This window comes from Triticum aestivum, chromosome 7A (assembly GCF_018294505.1).
Source record: "Triticum aestivum cultivar Chinese Spring chromosome 7A, IWGSC CS RefSeq v2.1, whole genome shotgun sequence".
NCBI classification, from domain to species: Eukaryota; Viridiplantae; Streptophyta; class Magnoliopsida; order Poales; family Poaceae; genus Triticum; species Triticum aestivum.
Genome location: NC_057812.1, coordinates 70,922,630 through 70,944,259, shown reverse-complemented (window position 1 = coordinate 70,944,259; position 21,630 = coordinate 70,922,630). Strand labels below are relative to the sequence as shown.

At 41.8% G+C, this 21,630-nt stretch overlaps 1 protein-coding gene across 2 annotated transcripts; it reads left to right on the top strand.

Moving 5' to 3' along the window:
* Nucleotides 1–4,795: 4,795 nt before the first annotated feature.
* LOC123151085 (putative lipase YDR444W) lies at nt 4,796–9,435 on the top strand. Of its 2 annotated transcripts, XR_006475485.1 has the most exons (13): nt 4,796–5,108; nt 5,536–5,677; nt 6,088–6,155; nt 6,287–6,357; nt 6,436–6,699; nt 7,014–7,177; nt 7,250–7,305; nt 7,403–7,455; nt 7,549–7,717; nt 7,799–7,896; nt 7,991–8,120; nt 8,317–8,685; nt 8,762–9,071. XR_006475485.1 is itself a non-coding variant. In XM_044570867.1 (12 exons), exons 1-11 carry the CDS (start codon nt 4,988–4,990, stop codon nt 8,081–8,083), a joined length of 1,299 nt encoding a protein of 432 aa, XP_044426802.1. In that variant the 5' UTR covers nt 4,796–4,987; the 3' UTR covers nt 8,084–8,120; nt 8,317–9,435. The 2 variants fall into 2 exon arrangements, 1 of the variants encoding a protein (XP_044426802.1); XM_044570867.1 differs by having other exon boundaries at nt 8,317–9,435.
* Nucleotides 9,436–21,630: the final 12,195 nt, after the last annotated feature.

The following is a 21,630-nucleotide window of genomic DNA, read 5'->3' as shown; positions in this document are numbered from 1 at the left end:
TTTGTCGAGTTAGCTGCTAGCACTGAGAAGAACAAGAACAAAAAAATTTACTACAGTGAAGGGCGTGGCATAACTCTGACTTCCGAAAGGATTCTACCAGTACTAGCTCATAGATGGCTGTCGGGCGATGTAAGTAGTACTTGCATGTCCTGTTTTTTAAATGCTCAATAATCTATGTCTCAACTTTCAACATGTAATGCATTGATATTCTATGCAGGTTATTGATGCTTATATGGGACATTTGGAGCTGCGTGTTGGTCATGATCCTTACCTCTGTCCAGCGTGGAGGTCCAAATTCCTTGTAGATCGTGCTATCGCACATGACGATCCATTGCCATTGAGCTGCAACATGGATAGTGCTCTGACCAAAGCTGGAGCAGTTAATAGAGTCACGAAAGAGTATACTGTGCGTGATAAGGTACGTAATGTTTGTGATTCATCACTACAGGATAGTTCATCAAGTATTTCTTTTGATACATAATGGTTTTTTGCACTGTAGACGTATATCGCGTTGAATATCGACAATAGCCACTGGATGACCGTGGTCATGCACATGATCAAGAAAGAATTCCAAGTTCTCGATTCGCTCTATCCTCTGGAGCTGACTGAGAGGACTGTTAAAGCACTGGTAATGTAACCAACATTTGTACCATTGCTCTTACATATTGTTTATGATTGTTCTTTAACACTATCCTCTTTATAGCGAATGGCTATAGCACACGATATGCGTGAGGCAAATCTTATTACACCAGGGAAATATCCGGACGTAAGTAAGTGGCCTATCAAGGAGTATGACATACCCCAGCAAGAGGATGGGTGAGTTAATAGGACATCATGCACAATCAAACAACAACACACATGTTCGTATTGCCCATCGCTAATGTTTGCATATGTACCAGGAACTCTTGTGGCCTTTTTGTCACAGAATGTCTAGAAAATTGGGATGGGGACCGAATCACCCGCACTTTTACATAGGTATGCTGTTATTTACATTTGTAGACTAGCTACTATGGTGGTGTAGCAACTTCGGTTCATGTAACCTTTATGTCATTTTTTGCAGGCCGCCGTTGACGCAAGGAGAAGACGTTTCGTCGCAGAGTTGATTATGTCACCTTCGAACTCGATGGAGTGTGTGAAGAATAAGAGGCGCGCCTGAAGAATTCATGCGGCATGCAAGATTGAAGTTTTAGTGGTTTGGATTTAGTCTGGTCAAAGGTTTCGACGGCATGATTATCTTAGGGGTTCTATCATTTTTATGTAATAAACAGGGCATCTCGAATATTGTGACACATGCATGTGTATGTGTCTATCAGACAATTCGCTCGTACAAGACAATTCGGTCATAACATTCGCTCGGAGAAGACAATTTGGTCGTACCAATAAAGTTTTGGCTTCATTTATCAATTATTCTTGCTTAATATTTTTCTTGTTTCCAATTTTTTATAATTATATTTTTCACGGCTTCACTTATCAAGTGTTCTTGCTTAATATTTTTCTCGTTCTCCATTTTTTATAATAGTCTATTTTTCTCTTCAACTGCTCTCGTAAGTTTCATATTAAAATTTTCACAATCTTAACTATTTTTAAAACTCTACCAAGCTTAGCCTTCTGCCTTAGCTATCTGCATGTCATCATCTTGCATAATCTCCTAGTAATTCCCCCTCATCACATGATTATGAAAAGTAGTCATGGTAGATAAGTAAATATATCGAGCCAAAATGTAATATTACACTGATCAAAATTAGTCATGTCAGCTCGTTGGCTCTATCGCGTGTTATCAGCCATCATGTTTTTATATTTTGTTTTACAAACCCTTCATTTTTTATTATATGTATAATTAACTTTTTGTGTACTCACCATAATGCCAGGCATGGCCCATCTAACCACATGAGGGGCCCCACAGGCGGGCTATCTTCCCGGCAGCGCTACACCAGCCCATTTTGCCAGGTTCACATCGATCTTTCCCCTTTTCTCGTTTCCCTTTCCAAATCCCTAGCCCTCCCTCTCTATTTGCGCCTCCAAATCTCGACGGTGAAAGCATGACAGTGAGCTGGGCGTCGGGCGGCTGCGGCTGCGGCGAGAAGAGCGGTGGCGACCGCAAGTTAGGTCGAACCCTGGGTCCTGCAAGCAGGTGGGGCGGATTCAGTGGCACAGGAGGCAGCGGCGGCGGATCAAGTGGAACAGGGGACGGGGGTTTCGTGGGCGGCGGCGGGCCGGGAGAACCCAATGCTAGGGTTTCTTCAGTGCTACACTTTGGTGGCAAAAAGGTAAGTTCTTTACCGTTGTTCTTTACATCCCAGCATTATCGCCCATAATTCATCACCTGTGGCCATGACAAGCTCCATCTATGTGGTCATCAGGAAACTCCTAATGGTCGTGTCTGCGTAGATGCAGACAATTTTGGCAGCGCACACTCGGGGGATGTGTGTTTGAGGTTAGTCTAGTGAGCATGATCTTCAAACTAGTATTGCTATTGCGGTCAAGCTGCAAAAAAGTTCAGTGTTTAACGCTTGGAGCGACAAGTTCAGTTATAAAACGACTTGAATTGCTCATGATTTAATTAGGATGATATCACTTCTGAGTATGTTGAATGGGTTGATGGGGAGTGGGATAGCAAAGCAAAGTCAGTCATTAAGTATCTTGCCATGAAGAACAAGAAACTGGAGACTGAGATTACAGAATATGAAGCTGAAATTAAAAGGAATGAGAAAGAAAAGAGGGCAATGGTTAAGATGCACAAGGAGATATTGCTCTATAGGGATATGATTTTAGGATTTGGAGGTCTTCTGTATCTTGGCATGCTTGCCATTATGATTGCTGTCATAGTTAGCAAGTAGATTGTTCATAAAGTTATTGACATCATTGTAATTGACATGATGAAATGCTGCTGAATTATTTGCTATTCAATTTATGGGCAAAGTGTAACAGAGATTGTAGCATAAATAACATGGGGCCATCATGATTGGTAGACAATGCACTTTTGGCATGTTCTATATTTGGCAGACAATGCACTTTTGGCATGTCCTATATTTGACAGACAATGCACTTTTGACATGTTCTATATTTGGTATGTGGTGCACATGAGCACATCACCTAGCAACACTACTGATTTATGCAGCAGCCCAGTTCATTGTCTTGTTGTAACATAGGAGCAACATCTAGCAGCTTCCATGCAACACTGAAGCAAAGCAACAGTACATATTCAATATTCAGAAATTTAACTGAACTTGGCACTTAGGGTGAGCAGTAGATATTCAGTTCTTCAGCCACAAAGAACCCGATCAAACCGTACAAATTGCATAACTTACATGCTTACATATAAAAGCATACCTAACCAACATCAAACCCAAAATAATGTTAACTTATATGCTGAAACATATAACAACATACCTAACTTAAGATAACCAGCAGCTTCCTCCTCCTTCAGCAACTGTGCCCATCTTCACTTCTTCAGAATTTTGAGGCGGCGTGAGCGGCGCACCACACACGGAGAAGCCTTCTTCTTGACCGCCGTTCTGTTCGACAGTTGCGCCACCTGATCCTGCGCCACCTCCTCTTCTTCCACCTTCACTATGTCAGGGAGGAGGGGAAGGAGCTCGACGTCGATGGGCATTGTCTTGCCACCCTCGACGCGACCGGTGCTACCATCTGCACAGCGTCCTCCTCGCCCTCCTCATGGTCATCAGGGATGACCAGTACCTCCTCCACGTCGTCCTCCACGACGTCACAGCCCAACGGCAGCACTAGCTTCGACACGTGGCGGACCTTGTAGTCCGGGCTGACGGGCGCAGGGAGAGCGAGCTCGACGTCGACGCGGTCCGCCCTCGGCGCGACGCGTGCTGAATCTGGCCGCAGCGTCATGGTGGTGGAGCGGTACATCCACCACCTTGCGCGCTGAACGGGGGACTCGCTCAGCGTGGCCTCTCGCATTGCCCACACGAGTAGGACAGCCGGTGGGACGCCGCGGCCGTAGGGGAAGGCGCGCTTTCTTTCGGCGTCGGTGAGGACTTTGACGAGGCCATGCGCGTGGTTGACCAACATCTCCGTGCTGGGGAACCAGCCGCACACCTCCGTCAACTGCGCGCGCCACCCCTCGTCATCGCCCGCGAGGTCCATCATCGCGGATATGTCCCCTAGCCTCACGTTTTGTAGTGGCCTGCAGTGACCCGGTTCTTGGTGTTCTCATGCCGAAGATGGCGGAGGCTATAACTCTTATACGAGCTGTTCATGAGGCATTGCAAAAGCAAGTACATGATATTATCTTTGCTACAGATTGTCTATCTTTGGTGCACATAATTCATTCTTCAGGAATTGATCGTTCTGCTATTGGCACGGTGGTTTCTGACAGTAAAAATGCGGCCGCTGCCTTCAATTCGGTGATCTTCAAGCTCGTACGTCGGCATTTGAATATTGTTGCTCATTTGTTAGCTATAACTTGTATGTATTCAGCTAGTCCATGTGTTTTCTTTTCTGTTCCGGACTACATTCGGGAAACTCTGCATAATGTTGTCGAGTAATCAATAAAATTGGTGGTCTCTTAGAAAAAAATATGGGGATGTTTGGTTTGTGATCAGGCTACCTTAGGTTTTACACTGTGTGTGGGACAATATGCTGAGAACAGTGGTATCCCAATCCATTAGAATTCGAATCTTGCTGCTCGCATTTATCCTGAATTTATTTTAAAATTTTTGGATACATATTCGGTGAAAGGAGACGTTTCCGTCAACTATGTAAAAATCTCATGATGACACCCGCGTCTGTAGTCCATACTGTGTTAAATAAAATAATCGACGGAGAGTTATCGGATGTAGAGCCGTTTGAGCCGCCGGCCGTCCGCGGCGAATCCAACGGACGGCGGCGACGCCGTATCCCACCCGAGCGCCGAAACCGCCGCGTCGTCCGCACGCGCGTCAGCCCCTCGTCGGCCGCCGCATTCCCTCGATTCGCGAGCGTCGGCGGCGATAACTTCCGCTTACGCGCGCGCGGGATGGCGTCCACGCTTTGCTCTCCCCGCCACCACGACCGCTCACATCTCTGCCGCCGCCTGCGCCCCCGCCCCTCCCCTCCCGGCCACGCTCGTCCCCGGAGCGGCGCCGCCGGCCCATCAGGTACGTTCTACTCCCAGGATCCGTTTCACCAAAGTCCCTGCCGTAGCTTCTTTACCGCTCCGTTGAAGAAAAATCTATGGCGTTGGTTCGGGATCGAACCGGGGGGGAATATGAGAGATTTTCGAAATTTGGGGTCGCGGGTGGGGTGTGCCGGATCATTTCGTAGCTGCGGTGCTAAGATTCGGTAGTTCTTCAAGTGCCCAAGCGACTGGTGGTCTGGTCTGATGGGATTCGTTTCGGTAGTTTGTTCCCCACGAGCGCAGAGATTCTTGGATCCAACCCAAGGTGCGAACTTCGTTTCAGTTTCTCTGAACGAGTGAAGCCGATGCCCGGGGCAAATTAATGGGGGGTGAAGTCTTTCGCCGAAACTCTACTGTCAAAAAAGAAAAGGTGTGCTGAAACTCTGACATTACTCTGTGTTATGCAGGATTGAACACCACGAAATACCTTTGTTCCCACCCAATGTCCACCGGCAGGGGTTCTCCCGTATCGTGTTCATCCGTGGAAGCATCCAAAAGCAAGCAAGGACCAGAACATCTCATTGTTCTGGTTCATGGTATCATGGCAAGGTAACAGCCTAGTCCTACCTTACTACTCCAGTAGTTTATAAAAATAGGATAAGCTGCATCTCTTTCTCGAGAACTTAATTTCGTTGTTACTGGCTACAAATTTCCTTTCTACCTGGCCTAGATTTTAGCCTGATTGGTATGACATTACGATTCAGGATTTTGAGATGCACCATAATTTTTCATAGTGTAAATGTGAACTTTGATGAGTAAATCACATGACATACATCTGTACTTAACTGTCAGAACTCAAAGTACACACCTGTATTTGTAAAGTCCATATAAGCAATAGTAAAAGCTTTGCAAAATGATAGAGGTATATTTACATTTGGCACAATTTACTCAATAATGTTTAAGTTGTACTTATTGGTGGTTTTTACTGATAGTTTTTCTTCATTCTCTGTTGATTATAGCCCCAGTGACTGGACATATGGGGAAGCAGTGCTGAAAAAGAGGCTTGGTGATAATTTCTTCATCTATGGTATGTGTGCATTTTAACTCTTCATCTATATAGAGAAAGGACATTGTAGTTAAGCGATGAAATTAGCATCCACTGCTTTACTGCAGCACATAAAATTGTTAGCCATAAAATAGCAAACTATTTCCTTGCAGCTAGTTCATCAAACATCTACGCCAAATCTTTTGACGGAATCAATGTAGCTGGAAGGAGGTTAGCGAAAGAAGTATGTGGTAGAGACTGTCCTCTGCTGTTGATGTATTGATTGCTTAGAAGCTTGCATAATATTGCCCTATGGAAGCAGGTCTTGGACGTGGTTCAGAAGATGGCCGGCTTGAAAAAGATTTCCTTCATAGCACATTCTTTGGGTGGTTTGTTTGCTAGATATGCTATTTCTATACTATATTCACAGCAAGCAAAAGAAACTGGAAGTGGTGCTGGTGTCATGCTGACAAGTGGAGGATCTGAAATATCACGCACTTCAGGATTAGGTGCCATTGCTGGGTTGGAGCCAACTAATTTTATTACATTGGCAACCCCACATCTTGGTGTTAGAGGAAAAAATCAGGTGGGTGTCCAACACACATTAAATTACATTTGTCAACCTTTTTTAACTTCCCATCTAATCTTGGTTGCCTTGGAAGCAAAAGCTTTGTTTTGGGGCTTGAGCAATTTTTAACAATGTATTAAGGATTTTGTGAGGTAGACCCAACACATCGTGGTATACAGGTATATCATTAATTGGTGCCAAAGCCATCTAAGTAAACTTCTGGTGAAACATACAAGCAATTGCTCACTGAGAAAATAGTGATATTACTCAGGCTTTTTAATATCGAGAATGCATTGATTTCATGCAAATTTACCCCCTTTGGCGATTATCAGCTTCCATTTCTTCAAGGGCTGTCAATTCTAGAGAAACTTGCAGCACCTTTGGCACCCTTCATTGTCGGACGCACTGGTGCTCAACTCTTTCTCACTGATGGCGAACCTAGCAAGCCACCTCTCCTTCTACTAATGACATCTGACCACGAGGACAAAAAGTTCATGTAGGTGAGGAGGACAGATCCTTTAGAGGCTAACTTATTCTAGTAGAAAATAATGTTTCTTCATCTCAACAGATCTGCACTAGCAGCTTTTAAGAACCGCATTCTGTATGCTAATGTTTCATATGACCGTATCCTCCATATGAAATTATTTCTTGATTTTGATCTGTAATATATGTGCAAAGGGAATATTTCTGTTTTCTTGTTTTCCTGAGCCTCGGATGCCAGATATGGTTGGTTGGAAAACATCCTCAATAAGGAGAGAATTGGACCTTAGAAAGGTACCTTACTTCCAGTGCGATTTAGTGGCAGCTGCTAAACTGGGTTCGGGGTGTCATATTTTGAGTAACTCCTTACTTGCTTCCTGTACGCAGCCCTTGCATCGTTCAGTTGATGGCTACAAGTACATTGTGAATGTGGAATACTGTTCGCCTGTGTCGTCCGACGGTCCCCATTTTCCTTTGCGGGCAGCCAGAGCTAAAGAAGCTGCACAAAGTACACCGAACATGGAAAATACCCAGGAATATCACCAGATGATGGAGGGTAAGGAATTTTGTGCTACCTGTATGTACTGCATTTCTTCCCTTTTGTACATATGAAAATCAATTCTTTGTTCGAAAACAGAGGAGATGATTCGTGGGTTGCAGAGAGTGGGTTGGAAGAAAGTAGATGTGAACTTCCATGCATCAATGTGGCCTTACTCTGCTCACAACAACATGCATGTATGTATATGTGCACACCCAAGAGTCCCCTGAGGACATACATTTTTCTGCTCGAATACATCATCTTCAAAATACATGGTATGTATCAATGCAGGTTAAGAATGAGTGGCTTCACAATGCGGGTGCCGGTGTGATCGCCCACGTCGCAGACAGCTTGAAACAGACATGTCTGCCCTCCAGCCTGTGAGATTCACACCTGGGATGCTGACTTTCGCCACGGTTAGGTAAGTACTCTATTGGTAAACTTTTGAGCAACTTGTGCTTCCCAGCTTTTCCTAACCAACACAAAGGTTGTTTTGCCAATATTCGAAGATACCGTAAGCCATAAATTCATTGCTAAATGTTGATTGCTTGCCAGCTTGTTGCTTCGATGCCTGTATATGTTTTCATCTCACACGAAGTAATATATTTGTGTCGCAGGTCTACAAGGAATTAGTGATACATCTTGTTGTAGACGGTTCGCAAGTCAGTTGCAGAGGCAGGTGCCGGCACAAACTGGAAATGAAAAAAGAAGAACGGGATGATATTTCTCATTCGGAAGATGATTGCGACGACTCGTGCTGGAAGCAAATGGTATTTTAGATGATATTACGCCGCAGATAGGTGTGAAGTGTTCGAAGCTATGGTGGATTATGCTAATATTGAGAGAGGCCGTACTGGGAATGTAACACCGCGGTTGACCTGGAAAACCCAGGCATTTTAACACTGAGGCCTGTTTTTGCTGGTGTCCCGTCCAACAAGAATGAACATATGGAGGTGGTACTGAGAGTTGACGGATGCTGAAGCAATGTAAGCATTCTTGTTACTAGTCAGGTTGCTGCATTGACCGTTCCATACTGAACTTGAAGCATTTCTGTTAGAGCAGCACTGCAGCAGCAGTGCTCACATGCAGCAGGGGAGTGAGTGCAATCTGAATTCAGAGCTAGCTGGCTGCTGTGAGTCAATGCAATGGTCCGGAAAGAAGGGATGACCAGGGAAAGTATCTGGTGCTCGCAAACCTTGGGTACTCCCGGTACTCCAATGTCAAAAAACATATTTTGAATGTTTCAGAAAAATTCTGAGAAAAATTATGAATGTTCACAACGAATGTGACTACAAGCCATAAAATTTTCAGATCCAAACTCGAAACACATATTGAGAAACAAAAACGTGAAATCTAGCATGAATAGTGTAAAGAAGAGACAAAAGCAACATTGACACTATTTAGATCTGGATTTCTTTTTTTTGTTTCTCAATGTACATTTCGAGTTTGGATCTGAAATTTTTAGGGCTTGTAGTCACATTCATTGTGAACATTCACAATTTTTTTCAAATTTTTTAGAACATTCAAAATATGTTTTTTAAAATTGGAGTACTGGAAGTACCCGAAGGCTGTGAGTATTGGATACTTTCCCGGGATGACCACATGTTGTAATTAACAGCAAAAATAATTAGGAACCAAAGTTTAAATTATGGAAAATGTTTATTTTTGGGAATAAGAATATGTATGTGAGAAAAATCAGGAAAATTATTAAATGGTAAAAATACAGATTTAAAGTCGACCATTCTAGAGAAGAGTAGGAACCACAGATGGCATGAAAAGTATGAAACAATTTCTTGGTTTGCCATCGGGGTTGTGCATGATTTAAATATTTTCTATAGTGAAGATAGAGCATAGCCAGACTATATGATATAGTAGGGATAACTTACTTTGGCCATGTTATTTTGAGAAGACATAATTGCTTAATTAGTATGCTTGAAGTATTATTATTTCTATGTCAATATTAAACTTTTATCTTGAATCTTTCGGCTGAACATTCATGCCACAATAAAGAAAAATTACATTGAGAAATATGTTAGAAAGTATTCCACATCAAAAATTCTTCTTTTACCATTTACCTACTTGAGGACGAGCAGAAATTAAGCTTGGGGATGCTTGATATGTTTCCAACGTATCTATAATTTTTGATTGCTTCATGCTATTATATTATCTATTTTGGATGTTAATGAGTTTTATTTTACACTTTTATATCATTTTTGGGACTAACCTACTAACCGGAGGACCAGCCCAATTTGCTATTTTTTTTGCCTATTTTAGGGTTTTGAAGAAAAGGAATATCAAACAGAGTCCAAACAGACTGAAACCTTCAGGAACGTGATTTTCTCAACAAACGTGATCCAGGAGACTTGGAGTGGGCGTCAAGAAACAAGGGAGGAAGGCACGAGGTAGGGGGGCGCGCCTACCCCCTGGGCGCGCCCTCCAACCTCGTGGGCCCTCTGTTGCTCCACCGACGTACTTCTTCCTCCTATATATATCCACATACCTCCCAAACATCTAGGAGCACCACAAAAACCTAATTCCACCGCCGCAACCTTCTGTACCTGAGAGATCCCATCTTGGGGCCTTTTCCGGAGCTCCGCCGGAGGGGGTATTGATCACGGAGGGCCTCTACATCAACTCCATGGCCTCTCCGGTGATGTGTGAGTAGTTTACTTCAGACCTACGGGTCCATAGTTATTAGCTAGATGGCTTCTTCTCTCTCTTTGGATCTCAATACAAAGTTCTCCTCGATCTTCTTGGAGATCTATTCGATGTAATCTTCTTTTGCGGTGTGTTTGTCGAGATCCGATGAATTGTGGGTTTATGATCAACTTTATCTATGAACAATATATGAATCTCCTCTGAATTCTTTTATGTATGATTGGTTTATCTTTGCAAGTCTCTTCGAATTATCAGTTTCGTTTGGCCTACTAGATTGATCTTTCTTGCAATGGGAGAAGTGCTTAGCTTTGGGTTCAATCTTGTGGTGTCCTTTCCCAGTGACAGCAGGGGCAGCAAGGCACGTATTGTATTGTTGCCATCGAGGATAAAAAGATGGGGTTTATATCATATTGCATGAGTTTATCCCTCTACATTATGTCATCTTCCTTAAAGCATTACTCTGTTCTTATGAACTTAATACTCTAGATGCATGCTGGATAGCTATCGATGTGTGGAGTAATAGTAGTAGATGCAGAATCGTTTCGGTCTACTTGTCTCGGACGTGATGCTTATATACATGATCATACCTAGATATTCTCATAACTATGCTCAATTCCATCAATTGCTCGACAGTAATTCGTTTACCCACCGCAATACTTATGCTCTTGAGAGAAGCCACTAGTGAAACCTATGGCCCCCGGGTCTATCTTCCATCATATTAATCTTCCAACACTTAGTTATTTCCTTTGCCATTTATTTTACTTTGCATCTTTATTATAAAAATACCAAAAATATTATCTTATCATATCTATCAGACCTCACTCTCGTAAGTGGCCGTGAAGGGCTTGACAACCCCTTTATTGCGTTGGTTGCGAGGTTCTTATTTGTTTGTGTAGGTGTGTGGGACTTGAGCGTGATCTCCTACTGGATTGATACCTTGGTTCTCAAAACTGAGGAAAATACTTACGCTACTTTGCTGCAGCACCCTTTCCTCTTCAAGGGAAACCAACGCAGTGCTCAAGAGGTAGCAGCCCCTAGGGGATAGATTGGTAAGAAAAGACCATCGCTCGTCCCCGACCGCCACTCATAAGGAAGACAATTAATAAATACCTCATGCTCCAACTTCGTTACATAACGGTTCACCATACGTGCATGCTACGGACTTGCAAACCTCAACACAAGTATTTCTCAATTTCACAATTACTCAACTAGCACGACTCCAATATCACCACCTTTATATCACAAAACTATCGCAAGGAATCAAACATATCATATTTAGTGATCTACAAGTTTTATGTAGGATTTTATGACTAACCATGTGAATGACCAATTCCTGTCAACTCTCTAAATAGATATAAGTGAAGCAAGAGAGTTTAATTCTTTCTACAAAAGATATGCCCACTCTCTAACAAATATAAGTGAAGCAAAAGAGCATTCTACAAATGGCGGTTTTCTATGTGAAGAGAAACAGGAAATCCAAACTTCAAATGATATAAGCGAAGCACATGAAGCATTCTATAAAGCCATACTCAAAAGATTTTAGTGAAGTGCAAAGAGCATTCTATAAATCAACCTAGGACTATCTCATACCAGCATGGTGCATAAAAGAAAAATGAAAACTAAATGCAAAAGACGCTCCAAGATTTGCACATATTGCATGAACGAAACGAATCCGAAAACATACCGATACTTGTTGAAGAAAGATGGGATGCCTTCCAGGGCATCCCCAAGCTTGAGCTCTTGCCTCTCCTTCTTCTCCTCACATCAAGACATCCTCGATCTTTGAACACTTCATCCACACAAAACTCAACAGAAAACTCGGTAAGATCCGTTAGTATAATAAAGCAAATCACTACTCTAACTACTGTTGAAAACCAATTCATATTTTGTTTTTGCATTGTAGCTACTGTAATATAACTTTTACATGGCTTAATCCACTGATATAAATCGATATTTTCATCAAAACAAGAAAACTATGCATCAAAAACAGAATCTGTCTAAAACATAATAGTCTGTAATAATCTGAACATTCACCATAGTTCTGCTACTCCAAAAATTCCGCCAAAATTAGAAAAATAAACAATTTGTATATAAAGACAGTGCAAAAAGTTTTAGAACCGTTTGACGTTCCAGTAAGAAATGTAACATCTCGCACTACAGCTGAAGTTTCTGTCCTGCACCGCACAAACCAACAAGTAATCTAAAACATCCTAAAGGGAAACCTTGTCTCATTATTTTTATAATACAATGGAATTTTACAAGGGGATAATTATTTTTGTTGAAAAATTTCTGTAATGAAGATTCACAAAGTTTCCGTGAGCATGAAAAAAGTTCAAGGAGCTCCCCACTTCAACCATGCTTGTCTTTCTCACTTTCACTTTCCTTTTTGAAAAAGTTTTGGGTTCCCCTCTTTATTTTTATTTTTTTAACTATATGAAAGCAGTCAACAGAAATAAATGACTCTCTAAAACTTCTGGGTTGTCTCCCTGGCAGCGCTTTCTTTAAAGCCATTAAGCTAGACATATAGTGCTCAAGTAATGAATCCACCCGGATCCCAAGGTATATCAAAGCCAATTTTAATTAACAATGATTTGTAATTTATTAGTGAGCACAAAGTAACATTTATCATGTAATGACGAAGTCTAACTCTCTTCATATGCATAGGCATGTCATAAAAGAACAATTCATGCACCCAAAGTAAAGGCCAATGCATAGTATAAACAGTTTCTTGCAATTTTATCATACTGGAAACATAGAGATGTGGAGATATAGTTCCTCTCTCATAATAATTGTAAGTAGGAGCAGCAAGCACATGCATATTATATCTATCAAAATCATCATGTGTAATAGTAAAACACAACCCATCAATATAATCCTTAATAAGGGTAAATTTCTCCGATATAGTGTAGTTGGGAGAATTCAAAAAGATAATACGACCATCATGTGTGGGTGCAATAGCAACAATTTCATGTTTAACATAAGGAACTATAGCAAGTTCATCTCCATAAGCATAATTCATATTGGCATCTTGGCCACAAGCATAGCAAGCATCATCAAAAAGGGATGTTTCAAAAGAATCAACGGGATCATAACAATCATCATAGCATTCATCCTTCGGTAAGCACGAAGGGAAATTAAACAATGTATGAGTTGAAGAGTTACTCTCAGTATAAGGTGGGCACGGGTGATCAATACGCTCTTCCTCTTTTTGTTCTTTGCTCTCCTCATCATCTTTTTCATCCAATGAGCTCACAGTTTCATCAATTCCTTCTTCCATAGACTCCTGCAAAATATTAGTCTCTTCTTGGATAGCATATGGTTTAACATAGGCATTAGAAGCATAATTATCATAATAATATTTAAATATGGCACAATTTTCAGATTTGTAAAGAGTAGCGTCATACTTTTCAATCAAAGAAGCAATTTCATAAGCACCCTTAAAAGCAACAAATTCTTCAATTTGTTGAACATCATAGTAAATATAAACACCCTTAGCATACGAAGATACGATTCCATTATCGCTAAACACACATTGGTACGGAAGGTGTTTCTTAGGGTTTTCAGAACAACAAGTAACATCATATATTTCACATAAATTCCAAGCATAACACTGCAAACGATGAATTTGATCCAGTAAAAGTTCCCCTTTTTGAGATAAGCGGTGTCGCACATAACAAGCATGCTCATCTAAAGATTTGCCCTCGACTAAGCTAGTTGGGGTTTCAGCACGAGCACAAAGGGATCGAAGATGATCCAAGTAAAAAGCTTTAGAAGTGTGATACATTTTGAATGGTTCTTCAACCATTGGTGTAGTAGGTGATACGTCTCCAACGCATCTATAATTTTTGATTGTTCCATGCTATTATATTATCTGTTTTGGATGTTAATGGACTTTATTTTACACTTTTATATTATTTTTGGGACTAACCTATTAACCCGAGCCCCAGCCCAAATTGTTGTTTCTTTTGCCTATTTTAGTGTTTCATAGAAAAGGAATATCAAACGGAGTCCAAACGAAATGAAACCTTCGGGAACGTGATTTTTGGAACAAACGTGATCTAGAGGACTTGGAGTGGACGTCAAGAAACGAAAGAGGCGGCCACGAGGCAGGGGGGCGCGCCTACCCCCTAGGCGCGCCCTCCCCCTCGTGGGCCCCTCGTGGCTCAACCGACCTACTTCTTTCTCCTATATATGTTCACATACCCCGAAAACATCCAGGAGCACCACGAAACCCTATTTCCACCGCCGCAACCTTCTGTACCCAAGAGATCCCATCTTGGGGCCTTTTTTGGAGCTCCGCCGGAGGGGGCATTGATCACGGAGGGCCTCTACATCAACTCCATGGCCCCTCCGATGATGTGTGAGTAGTTTACCTCAGAACTTCAGGTCCATAGCTAATAGCTAGATGGCTTCTTCTCTCTCTTTGGATCTCAATACAAAGTTCTCCTCGATTCTCTTGGAGATCTATTTGATGTAATCTTCTTTTGTGGTGTGTTTGTCGAGATCCGATGAATTGTGGGTTTATGATCAAGTCTATCTATGAAAAATATTTGAATCTTCTCTGAATTATCTTATGTATGATTGGTTTATCTTTGCAAGTCTCTTCGAATTATCAGTTTGGTTTGGCCTACTAGATTGATCTTTCTTGCAATGGGAGAAGTGCTTAGCTTTGGGTTCAATCTTGCGGTGCTAGATCCCAGTGACAGAAAGGGAAACGACATGTATTGTACTGTTGCCATCGAGGATAAAAAGATGGGGTTTATATCATATTGCATGAGTTTCTCCCTCTACATCATGTCATCTTGCTTAAGGCGTTACTCTGTCCTTATGAACTTAATACTCTAGATGCATGCTGGATAGCGGTCAATGTGAGGAGTAATAGCAGTAGATGCAGGCAGGAGTCGGTCTACTTGTCACGGACGTGATGCCTGTTGGGTAACGTAGCATAAATTCAAAAAAATTCCTACGTGTCACCAAGATCAATCTATGGAGTCATCTAGCAACGAGGGAGGAGTGGATCTACATACCCTTGTAGATCGCGCGCGGAAGCGTTCAAGAGAACGGGGTTGATGGAGTCGTACTCATCGTGATCCAAATCACCGATGATCCTAGCGCCGAACGGACGGCACCTCCGCGTTCAACACACGTACGGAGCAGCGACGTCTCCTCCTTCTTGATCCAGCATGGGGGAGGAGAGGTTGATGGAGATCCAACAACACGACGGCGTGGTGGTGGAAGTAGCGGGATTCCAACAGGGCTTCGCCAAGCGCTGCGGGAGGAGGGAGATGTGTCATGGGAGGGAGAGGGAGGCGCCAGGGCTCAGGTATGGTTGTCCTCCCTTACCCCCACTATATATAGGTCCAAGGGGGAGGGGGAGGGCGCAGCCTTGCCCCTTCCTCGAAGGAAGGGTGCGGCCAAGGGGGGGAGGAGTCCATCCTCCCCAAGGCACCTCGGAGGTGCCTTCCCCTTTTAGGACTCTCCCCTTTTCCTCTTCTCTTGGCGCATGGGCCTCTTGGGGCTGGTGCCCTTGGCCCATATAGGCCAAGGCGCACCCCCTACAGCCCATGTGGTCCCCCGGGGCAGGTGGCCCCACCCGGTGGACCCCCGGGACCCTTCCGGTGGTCCCGGTACAATACCGGTGACCCTGAAACTTGTCCCGATGGCCGAAATAGCACTTCCTATATATAAATCTTTACCTCCGGACCATTCCGGAACTCCTCGTGACGTCCGGGATCTCATCCGGGACTCTGAACAACTTTCGGGTTACCGCATACTAATATCTCTATAACCCTAGCGTCACCGAACCTTAAGTGTGTAGGCCCTACGGGTTCGGGAGACATGCAGACATGACCGAGATGACTCTCCGGTCAATAACCAACAGCAGGATCTGGATACCCATGTTGGCTCCCACATGTTCCATGATGATCTCATCGGATGAACCACGATGTCAAGGACTTAATCAATCCCGTATACAATTCCCTTTGTCTAGCGGTACGATACTTGCCCGAGATTCGATCGTCGGTATCCCGATACCTTGTTCAATCTCGTTACCGGCAAGTCTCTTTACTCGTTCCGTAACACATCATCCCGTGATCAACTCCTTGATCACATTGTGCACATTATGATGATGTCCTACCGAGTGGGCCCAGAGATACCTCTCCGTTTACACGGAGTGACAAATCCCAGTCTCGATTCGTGCCAACCCAACAGACACTTTCGGAGATACCCGTAGTGTACCTTTATAGCCAACCAGTTACGTTGTGACGTTTGGCACACCCAAAGCACTCCTACGGTATCCGGGAGTTGCACAATCTCATGGTCTAAGGAAATGATACTTGACATTAGAAAAGCTTTAGCATACGAACTACACGATCTAGTGCTATGCTTGGGATTGGGTCTTGTCCATCACATCATTCTCCTAATGATGTGATCCCGTTATCAACGACATCCAATGTCCATGGTCAGGAAACCGTAACCATCTATTGATCAACGAGCTAGTCAACTAGAGGCTTACTAGGGACATGGTGTTGTCTATGTATCCACACATGTATCTGAGTTTCCTATCAATACAATTATAGCATGGATAATAAACGATTATCATGAACAAGGAAATATAATAATAACTATTTATTATTGCCTCTAGGGCATATTTCCAACAATGCCTATATACATGATCATACCTGGATATTCTCATAATTATTTGCTTTTCTATCAATTGGTCGACAGTAATTTGTTCACCCACCGTAATACTTATGCTATCTTGAGAGAAGCCACTAGTTAAATGTATGGCCCCGGGTCTAATTTCCATCATACAAGTTTCCAATCTATTTTATTTTGCAATCTTTACTTTTAATCTATATCATAAAAATAGCAAAAATATTTATCTTATTATCATTATCTCTATCAGATCTCACTCTTGCAAGTGGCCTGGCCGTGAAGGGATTAACAACCCCTTTATCACGTTGGTTGCGAGGTTCTTATTTGTTTGTGTAGGTACGAGGTGACTCACGCGTGGTCTCCTACTGGATTGATACCTTGGTTCTCAAAAACTGAGGGAAATACTTACGCTGCTTTACTGCATCATCCTTTCCTCTTCAAGGGAAAACCAACGCAGTGCTCAAGAGGTAGCAAGAAGGATTTCTGGCACCGTTGCCGGGGAGATCTACGCCAAGTCAAGACATACCAAGTACCCATCACAACTCTTATCCTTCGCATTATATTATTTGCCATTTGCCTCTCGTTTTCCTCTCCCCCACTTCACCCTTGCCGTTTTATTCGCCCTCTTTTTCCGTTCGCCTCTTTTTCCTTCCTGCCTTCTGTGTGCTTGTTCTTTTTGCAATGTGTTGCCATCATGTCTGAAACTGGGGAGGTTATCATTGATAAGGATAATAATATGGAAAACTTTGATGCTATTGATGATCCTCTTGAAAATCCTATTATTTCGCACACTAAAAAGTTTCGCATTGGTAGCGGTAATATTATTGGGAAGGGAGTTATTCAAGATTTCTTAACTTGTGTCGGTGCTTTGCCCACCATGAGTGGATCTATCCGTCATAAAACTAGTAGTCTCGCAGATGCTATATCTTTGCTCATAGTTTAACTCGGAAGACAATTTTTACATATGCATCCTTCCATACAAAGGATTTTCCTAGAATTTTCTAATATTGAGCATTCTTCTGTTAAGCGAGCAGCAACCATCTTTTTAGCTCATGAGTTCAGATTTATAATAAAAGAAGCCAATGAAATTTTTGCGCATTATAGGGTGGATGCTGGTTGTCCTCCCATAGAAGCGATACTTTTCTATCAAGAAGACATTATGCATTTACGATCTTTAGATCATGTTGCTTTTAATGAAAACCTTAGAAAAAAGGTTCCTACTGATGCTCTTGTTAATAGGATCTCTGAACTTAATGATAATTTTGCCATCCAGAACAATGGGCTAGGTTTTTCCCTTAAACAAAGGCTCATGACTTTTTGCCAAAAGAATGCTTATAATGATGAATTGATTGTGCAATATGAGGGGCCAAAGGAGGAACCAACACCTCCCGAGCTCGATCTTGTGGACTTTTGTCCATTAAATTTAGCCCTTTTGATTACTTTTGCTTTTCACAAAGAAAGCTTGCTGCTGAACGTAGGGAGTATGAGATGAGCTTTCGCGATTTACCTTATCATTATGATGGCAATACCTAGATCTATCCTTGCTTTTATGCCTAGCTAGGGGCATTAAATGATAGCGCTTGTTGGGAGGCAACCCAATTTTATTTTTATTCCTTGCTTTTTGTTCCTGTTTAGTAATAAATAATTTATCTAGCCTCTGTTTTGGTTGTGTTTTTTGTGTTTAATTAGTGTTTGTGCCAAGTAGAACCGTTGGGAAGACTTGGGGAAAATCTTTTTGATCTTGCTGTAAAAAACAGAAACTTTAGCGCTCACGAGAATTGCTGCCAATTTTTATTGGAAGGTTCTATTTAGTTAATTATTTTTGAAGATGATTAATAGGTAAATTCCTCACGTCTAGAAATTTATTTTAGAATTTTTAGGGTTCCATAAGTATCCGAAACCTACAGATTACTACAGACTGTTCTGTTTTTGATAGATTCTGTTTTTCGTGTGTTGTTTGCTTATTTTGATGAATCTATGGCTAGTAATAAAGTTTATGAACCATAGAAAAGTTGGAATACAATAGGTTTAACACCAATATAAATAAAGAATGAGTTCATTACAGTACCTTGAAATGGTGGTTTAATTTCTTTTACTAACGGAGCTCTCGAAGATTTTCTTTTAAGTTTTGTGTTGTGAAGTTTTCAAGTTTTGGGTAAAGATTTGACGGATTATGGAACAAGGAGTGGAAAGAGACCAAGGTTGGGGATGCCCAAGGCACCCCAAGGTAAAATCCAAGGACACCAAAAAGCCTAAGCTTGGGGATGCCCTGGAAGGCATCCCCTCTTTCGTCTTCGTCCATTGGTAACTTTACTTGGAGCTATTTTATTCGCCATATGATATGTGTTTTGCTTGGAGCGTCTTGTATGATTTGAGTCTTTTCTTTTTAGTTTACCAAAATAATCCTGTCTGTACACACCTTTTGGGAGAGACTCACATGAATTGGAATTTATTAGAATACTCTATGTGCTTCACTTATATCTTTTGAGCTATATAATTTTTGCTCTAGTGCTTTGCTTATATCTTTTAGAGCACGGCGGTAGTTCTATTTTATAGAAATAATTGATCTCTCATGCTTCACTTATATCATTTTGAGAGTCCTTTAGAACAGCATGGTAATTCACTTTGGTTACAAATTTTAAATGCTAAGAGAAGTTGTATGCTTGATAGATGGTTTTGAGATATAAAGGTGGTAATATTAGAAGTGTGCTAGTTGAGTAATTGTGAAATTGATGAATACTTGTGCTGAAGTTGGCAAGTCCCGTAGCATGCACGTATGGTAAACGTTATGTGACAAATTTGAAGCATGGGGTGTTCTTTGATTGCTTTCCTTATGAGTGGCGGTCGGGGACGAGCGATGGTCTTTTCCTACCAATCTATCCCCCTAGGAGCATGCGCGCAGTGCTTGGTTTTGATGACTTGTAGATTTTTGCAATAAGTATGTAAGTTCTTTATGACTAATGTTGAGTCCATAGATTATACACACTCTCACCCTTCCATCATTGCTAGCCTCTTCGGTACCGTGCATTGCCCTTTCTCACCTTGAGAGTTGGTGCAAACTTCGCCGGTGCATCCAAACCCCGTGATATGATACGCTCTATCACACATAAGCCTCCTTATATCTTCCTCAAAACAGCCACCATACCTACCTATTATGGCATTTCCATAGCCATTCCGAGATATATTGCCATGCAACTTTCCACCGTCCCATTTATTATGACACGCATCATCATTGTCATATTGCTTTGCATGATCATGTAGTTGAAATCGTATTTGTGGCAAAGCCACCGTTCATAATTTTTTCATACATATCACTCTTGATTCATCGCAATCTCGGTACACCGCCGGAGGCATTCACATAGAGTCATATTTTGTTCTAAGTATCGAGTTGTAATTCTTGACTTGTAAGAAAATAAAAGTGTGATGATCATCATTAGAGCATTGTCCCATGTGAGGAAAGGATGATGGAGACTATGATTCCCCCACAAGTCGGGATGAGACTCCGGACGAAAAATAAAAAAAGGAAAGAAAAGAGGCCAAAAGAAAAGAAAAAAGAAGGCCCAAAAAATATAAATATAAATGAGAGAAAAAGAGAGAAGGGACAATGTTACTATCCTTTTTCCGCACTTGTGCTTCAAAGTAGCACCATGATCTTCATGATAGAGAGTCTCTTATTTTGTCACTTTCATATACTAGTGGGAACTTTTCATTATAGAACTTGGCTTGTATATTTCAATGATGGGCTTTCTCAAATGCCCTAGGTCTTCATGAGCAAGCGAGTTGGATGCACACCCACTTAGTTTCTTTGATGAGCTTTCATATATTTATAGCTCTAGTGCATCCGTTGCATGGCAATCCCTACCCCTCGCATTGACATCAATCGGTGGGCATCTCATTAGCCCATTGATTAGCCGCGTCAATGTGAGACTTTCTCCCTTTTTGTCTTCTCACACAACCTCAATAATCACATTTTATTCCACCCATAGTGCTATGTCCATGGCTCGCGCTCATATATTGCATGAAAGTTGAAAGAGTTTGAAAAGGCTAAGTATGAAACAATTGCTTGGCTTGTCATCGGGGTTGTGCATGATGAGAGCATTTTGTCTGATGAAAATGAAGCATGGCCAAACTATATGACTTTGTAGCGATAAGTTTTCTTTGGCTGTGGTATTTTGATAAGACATAATTGCTTGATTAACATACTTGGAGTATTACTATTTTTATGTCAACAATAAACTTTTATCTTGAATCTTTCGGATCTGAACATTCATGCCACAATAGAGAGAAATACATTGAAGAATATTCTAGAAAGCATTCCACATCAAAAAATTTGTTTTTATCATTTACCTACTCGAGGACGAGCATGAATTAAGCTTGGGGATGCTTGATACATCTCCAATGTATCTATAATTTTTGATTGTTCCATGCTATTATATTATCTGTTTTGGATGTTAATGGGCTTTATTTTACACTTTTATAATATTTTTGGGACTAACCTATTAACCGGAGGCCCAGCCCAAATTATTGTTTTTTGCCTATTTTAGTGTTTTGTAGAAAAGGAATATCAAACGTAGTCCAAACGGAATGAAACCTTCGGGAACGTGATTTTTGGAACA

What these genes read in the sequence shown, in the direction of transcription:
- LOC123151085 (XM_044570867.1), top strand. Translation starts at nt 4,988, where the DNA reads ATGGCGTCCACGCTTTGCTCTCCCCGCCACCACGACCGCTCACATCTC. An exon ending in CGGCGCCGCCGGCCCATCAG is followed by an intron (nt 5,109 to 5,535) that starts GTACGTTCTACT and finishes TGTGTTATGCAG; the next exon opens with GATTGAACACCACGAAATAC. An exon ending in ATATCACCAGATGATGGAGG is followed by an intron (nt 7,718 to 7,798) that starts GTAAGGAATTTT and finishes GTTCGAAAACAG; the next exon opens with AGGAGATGATTCGTGGGTTG.